Genomic DNA, 6,271 nt, shown 5'->3' on the forward strand with positions numbered 1-6,271 from the left:
ATATATTTATTTATTATATTTTTTTTTGCAGTGCATGCAATATTTAATGCCATGACTTCATGAAATTAAGACTTCTTGCTCTGATTTAAAGGGGACATCGGATGAAATTTGCACTTTTTTTTTTTTGGTGTATCTGCCAGCTCAGAAAAGCTGAAAAGAAAACAGGCAATCAGTTTGTTTTGCGCCGTCTAAAACTGTCATCCAACGTGCTGTTTCAATATGCAGCCGGTTTCTATGTAGATAGCGAGTTATTCGAATAAGACCACCTCCGAGCCAAATACAAAGTCCAAGGCAGAGCTTGTGGCTTTTAATGATGAGACCTTTTTTGTAATCAGGCTCTCAAAAAGTATATAACAATTTGGATATAGATTTATCGGCCAACATATCGGTTATCGGCTTTCAAAAATAAAGAATAATCGGTTATCGGTATCGGCCAAAATTTTCATATCGGTGCATCCCTAATGTTAACAGTTATTTTGATAGTATAACAGTACTTACAATAGAATATTATATATTCTATTAATGGAATATTACATGTCATCTGCAAATGGAAATACTAAACAGGATAATTTTTCCAATAAAAATGCCATCGACATTAGTTGACACATCTTTTTGTCCTATTTACGGTTGTCCTTTACTCATTCACACACACAATACATCTGATAACCAAATGTGCTTTTGTTTTACGTATATGACTGCAAACTAATTTCCCTTTTTAAAAACAAAACAAAAACAGACACAATATTTCCGTTCTTATTGACAGTAACAATAAGAATGTTGACGGTGCAGTCAGTGATCGTACCAACAACTACAGATGCAGACCATCATACAAACAAGATAAACCAGAAATTTCACGAAAAGACTTGATATATGAGCTGGGTACCCACTGAAACAGCAAGTCTTCAAGGAAGGTTTTGGAAGGAAGATCAGAATTACAGCAATACATGTTAAAAAATGGAAAGGGGGGAAAAAAGTATGTTTTCTTCACTTCTGTCCATTTAAATCCACTTGCTCCTTCATACAAATAAAAAGGTATCAAGTAAGAAAAGTCATTCTATATCCACAGCGCTTTGTGGATCTCGTCAATTGCAAAAGTTTTTTTCTAACCTCCAAAGCTTCATCCCTCGCTCCATGGGATTCCTCATGAGTTGAGGTGTTCCACCTGTATGGCAGAAGCCTCCACAGTGATGCAGAGGTCTTTGTGAGGGGAGATGTCAGATACACTGACAGTTTTATACTGCACATCTGCAGAAGGTACTGGTTTGTATTGGTTCAAGTCGAATATGCACGGCAAACCAACTGGGTGGATGAAGGCATTACTTCTCTCAGCTTGGCTTTGCGCGTCTCTATCCGAGCCGCTTCCTCCTGCGTGACTGGGGCTGTGACTTTGTTGGTTTGATCCGGGTGGAGACGGAAGCATACCAGGAGCGTGTTTTCGCATGTGCTTCATCAGATATGTTTCCTACAGACGGAGAGAGAGATACATATTAGGATCAATTTGAAAAAGCATTGGAAATGCTGCTGATTTATGGTGTGAGATGTTTGTACCGAGGTATATGTGCGGTTGCATAAACCACAGGAGTACAGCTTGTCGTGCTTGACTGTGTGAGTGGACAGATGAACCTCCAGGCTGGCTGCGTCTACATAACCTCGGTTACAGTGGTGACACTTGTACGGTTTGTCCTTGTTGTGCTGACGCCGATGAGACTGTAAAAGATTGAGAGAAATAATAAAGTGACAGTTCAAGGGTTGTCAAGCTCCAAACAGCACCATAAAGCAACATAAAACAACCCATATCACTTGGGTGCTTGTTTAAAGTGTTTTGAAGGTGTACAATAGTTTAGTGTGAGGAACAGGCAAAAATATGTGTCACTATTTACTATGAAAATGTTGCTTGACTGCTGGAGCAGGGTTCTTTCAAATTCAAAAATTGAAGAATTGGCTCCCTTTCAATTCATGATTGTGAATATAAATTATGGGTAGACGATATGGCAAAAAATATCACATCACGTTTTTTTTTCAGGAAAATCGAGATTCACGATTTTATCGCGATTCTTTGTCATTTTGGTTTTACTATTTTGCAAGTTTTCTGAGCAGTACAGCCAAACTAATTTCCCTATTTTAAAAACAAATCCTTACAAGGTGACAAAATATTAAATAAAAAAGAATGGCAGACATTTAGGCCAAAGTGGGCGAAGATAAAAATCTTTGTTATTATAAAATAAGAACAAAGATACAAATTACAAATACACATAATGAAACAAACAGTGCTTTAATTTTCAAGAAACTGAATGAACAAATATAAAAATAAAAATGTTTCTCTTTGTGTTTTGTTGTTTTATTAACATTAAAGTGATAGTTCACACAAAAATGAAAATTCTGTTATGAATTACTCACCCTCAAGTTGTTTTAAACCTGAATTAGTTTCTTTCTTCTGTTGAACATAAAAGTTATTTTGAAGAATGTGTGTAACCAAACAGCTTCTCAGAAAAAGCGCATGTCAGAACAGCACGTGAATGAAATGTTTAACCGGCAAGGCTTTAAAGCACATGCAAATCATGTACTTTTGTGATTGCGAAATGCAGTGTCCCGTGAGTGTAACTCTACCACTGATTTAACACTTGATGTGAATGTATGTCGCATTGTACAGTATATTGAGATGGAGGCACCAGAACTGCAGCTGATATAATGCACGCTGTAGCGCGATATTATGATATTTCTTCAAAAGCAGATTGTGGAGACATTTTAATCGTCCACGATAAAATCTCGCACACGCACACCCCTAATATAAACTGAATTAGCCACATCCCGCAGGAAGTAAAACTGGAATCTGAATCGGAATGACAAAGATCTATCTATCTATCTATATATACTACTGTTTAAAAGTTTGGGGTCAGCAAGATGTTTAAATGTTTCTGAAAGATGTTTTTTATGCTTTTTGCACATGCAAATCATGTACTTTTGTGATTGCGAAATGCAGTGTCCCGTGAGTGTAACTCTACCACTGATTTAACACTTGATGTGAATGTATGTCGCATTGTACAGTATATTGAGATGGAGGCACCAGAACTGCAGCTGATATAATGCACGCTGTAGCGCGATATTATGATATTTCTTCAAAAGCAGATTGTGGAGACATTTTAATCGTCCACGATAAAATCTCGCACACGCACACCCCTAATATAAACTGAATTAGCCACATCCCGCAGGAAGTAAAACTGGAATCTGAATCGGAATGACAAAGATCTATCTATCTATCTATCTATATATACTACTGTTTAAAAGTTTGGGGTCAGCAAGATGTTTAAATGTTTCTGAAAGATGTTTTTTATGCTTTTCCCCCAAAACTTTCAAACAAGACTTATTCAAGCCAACATTCAAAGTTTAAACAACTGTCCAAAGAACTTGGCTTTTCCAGGTGAAAAATAGTTTAAAAATTGATTTCTTTAAATTTCAATTCATTCATCTTAATTCTACTTTCTTGTACACAAATTGAAATTGCAATTATGCGCCCTAAAGTTTAAATTAAATTCTAATTCAAGAACTGAATTGGAATATAAAAGGCATTCTAAATTTAATACTGAACAGCGCACATCCTTTACTCAGTCACCTTTTATATAGCATACAGGTTTTGAAAGACATGAAGGATTCATTATTCCTTAAAGAAAACAGTGAATTGATATTCTAAATAAAAGTAACACTTAAAAAATTGACTTAATGAAACAGACTACATCACCTGTAGGTTAGAGAGCTGAGTGAAAGACTTCTCACAACCAGGATGTGCACATTTGTATGGCCTGATGCCTGTGTGGATCCTGAACAGGCACAAAATGTTAAAGTCAAAGTAAGAAAATAATGGAAACTAAACTTTGTCTGTATGAATAATAATGCAGGTGTAACAAACACAAATGAAAAGAAAACATGAATGAAAAAACACAAATGAAAAGAAAAGAAAACCTTGGTGTTGGTACCTCTGGTGTTGCTGTAAGTGACTGAGTTGTCTGAAGGTCTTCTGGCAGTAGTTACAGGTGTAAGGTTTAACTCCTGTGTGTATTCGTACATGCTGAGCAAGGTAGCTTGTGTTGGCAAATGATTTCGAGCAATGAGGACACTTATGAGGTTTGGTTTCTGTGTGGTTTCTGCAAAGAAGGAAAGACCAACATGGGGCTCATTCAATAATTTACACACGCTACACAAATATTTGACATGACAATATTCTTCATTTCTACTCTGCTGACCTTTCTTAGGTGGTCCCTATCAGTGCCGTCAACGATTATCAAAAGTTTGCAATGTATTTCAAAGATATTTGGAAGTGGTGTGGTAGGAGTTTGAATAAGGTCACAAAAAGGGCAGATCCAGTTCTCAAAAAAACATTTGCACTAAATCCTCACAGGAACTCTGTGGGCAGCAGAGCCCAATCCCATGTACAAGTGTGATCAGGAATGGGCGAAACCTTTATGTGACCTCTATTTCAGAGTGGGGCCGAACCTCATAAAACCACTACACAGTTATGGGACGATAATGTAGAGTCAAAGAGAGCTGGGCTTTCACTGACAGCTGCAATCTCAGTTCAATCCTTCAATTGTGTGTGTGTGTGTGTGTGTGTGTGTGTGTGTGTGTGTGTAAAACTCCACGGTGGGGTGTAAAAAAGTTTAAGTAGTCTGCAGTAATAAAAAGTGTGCCAGAAAAGAAATAAATTAAACAAACAGAGAAAGCACAGAAAGGGAAATATAGAAAAAAATGTATTTCTTTCATTCTTTGAAACCTAAGAACTTTTCCTGACAAGCTTTTTTCGAAAAAAAATTTCCTCCAGTACATCAGCGAGACATATTTAATATGTAATCTGCCCACTACACATGGTGACATCAGCTTCACCATTATAAAGACTGTGGTATATAATTACACAGTCCATTACACATTAAGTTACATATAAGCAAACTATCATCAGAGTATGTTGCTATAGCAACAAGCAGTAGAGGATGAGACCCTGTTTATAATCTTTTCCAACGTGACCGCAGAATGTCTCAGAGGGCAGACACCCAGAACACGTGTTTGCATTCAAAAACTGCTAGATGGAGCACAACGGAAAGCAAAATGCAGAGGTCACAAGAAGCACTTTAACCACGCAGGCTTTTTGTCAGTTATTTATAAAGTAAGTGGGCTGAAAATACTGTCAGCTACCGCTTTGGAAATGGGGGAAAAAAAATTAAAATCTCCCTGAAACTAGCATTAGGCCTATATGAAAATGCTGCAAAGAAACATTTTCAAGTTAGATTTGTCAAGCACTTCTCACGTTACATATTCTGAATCAATGTGTTAAATTACTTAAATTATTATTAGTGTTAAACGCATGTAGTAATATTTTAAAGGTGCAATAGGTGATTGTCTTCAGAAACATTTTTTGTTATGCTGGTTGAAAGTCTCTTCACATCTGGATGGCAATCATTAAATTAAGTGGTCTAAATGTATTTATATATTCTGTGGAAGGCATAGGACCAAGAAATGTTCGTCCAATCAAAACGCTCGGTCCGAGCGTTTTAATTGGCTTTCCTACCTGCCTGTCAACATATGTATTTGCATACCTCTGCGCACCCTGTTCGCACAGACAGGATACGTCATCAGCGCGTTCACGCACGCTGTGCAGACAGAGCGAGAATGGCAGACAAACATCAACAAGCCGATCTTCCTTCATGGTTACTGTATGTAGTACAGTGTATGTACTACTAGAGAAGTGTGACATAATATACCTCTGTAAATAAATACTATTTAAATTCACGTCTCGCACACTTTAATGCCCTTTGTATGGAACATATACGCTCGCTTCAAACTGGAATCATAGTGGAATATCCGGTGATGTACACTTCTACCAAGATCAACATAAATGCTAGTTTGTGACCCTGGACCACAAAACCAGTCATAAGTAGCACGGGTATATTTGTAGCAATAGCCAAAAATACACTGCATGGGTCAAAATTATTGATTTTTCTTTTATGCCAAAAATCATTAGGATATTAAGTAAAGATCATGTTCCATGAAGATATTTAGTCAGTTTCCTACTGTAAATATATTACAACTTAATTTTTGGTCAGTAATATGCATTGCTAAAAACATCATTTGGACAACTTTAAATGAGATTTTCTCAATATTTAGATTTTTTTTGCACCCTCAGATTCCAGATTTTCCAATAGTTTTATCTTGGCCAAATATTATTCTATCCTAACAAACCATACATCAATGGAAAGCTTTTTTATTCAGCTTTCAGATGATGTAT

General features: G+C 36.6%; 1 protein-coding gene across 3 annotated transcripts in view; it reads right to left on the reverse strand.

Moving 5' to 3' along the window:
• Positions 1-615: 615 nt before the first annotated feature.
• The window catches only part of LOC107582054 (zinc finger protein 362-like), a 14,327-nt gene continuing 8,671 nt past the window's right edge, over positions 616-6,271 (reverse strand). For all 3 annotated transcript variants that reach the window (XM_016267769.1, XM_016267768.1, XM_016267767.1), the window contains exons 6-9: positions 3,972-4,139; positions 3,737-3,815; positions 1,549-1,707; positions 616-1,462 (exon numbers count right to left, since the gene is read on the reverse strand). In XM_016267769.1, the coding sequence (XP_016123255.1) occupies positions 1,142-1,462; positions 1,549-1,707; positions 3,737-3,815; positions 3,972-4,139 (727 nt within the window). In that variant the 3' untranslated portion in view covers positions 616-1,141. The remainder of the gene's footprint in view (positions 1,463-1,548; positions 1,708-3,736; positions 3,816-3,971; positions 4,140-6,271) is intronic.

Source organism: Sinocyclocheilus grahami, unplaced genomic scaffold (assembly GCF_001515645.1).
Source record: "Sinocyclocheilus grahami isolate Dianchi unplaced genomic scaffold, SAMN03320097.WGS_v1.1 scaffold40.1, whole genome shotgun sequence".
Classification (NCBI taxonomy): Eukaryota; Metazoa; Chordata; class Actinopteri; order Cypriniformes; family Cyprinidae; genus Sinocyclocheilus; species Sinocyclocheilus grahami.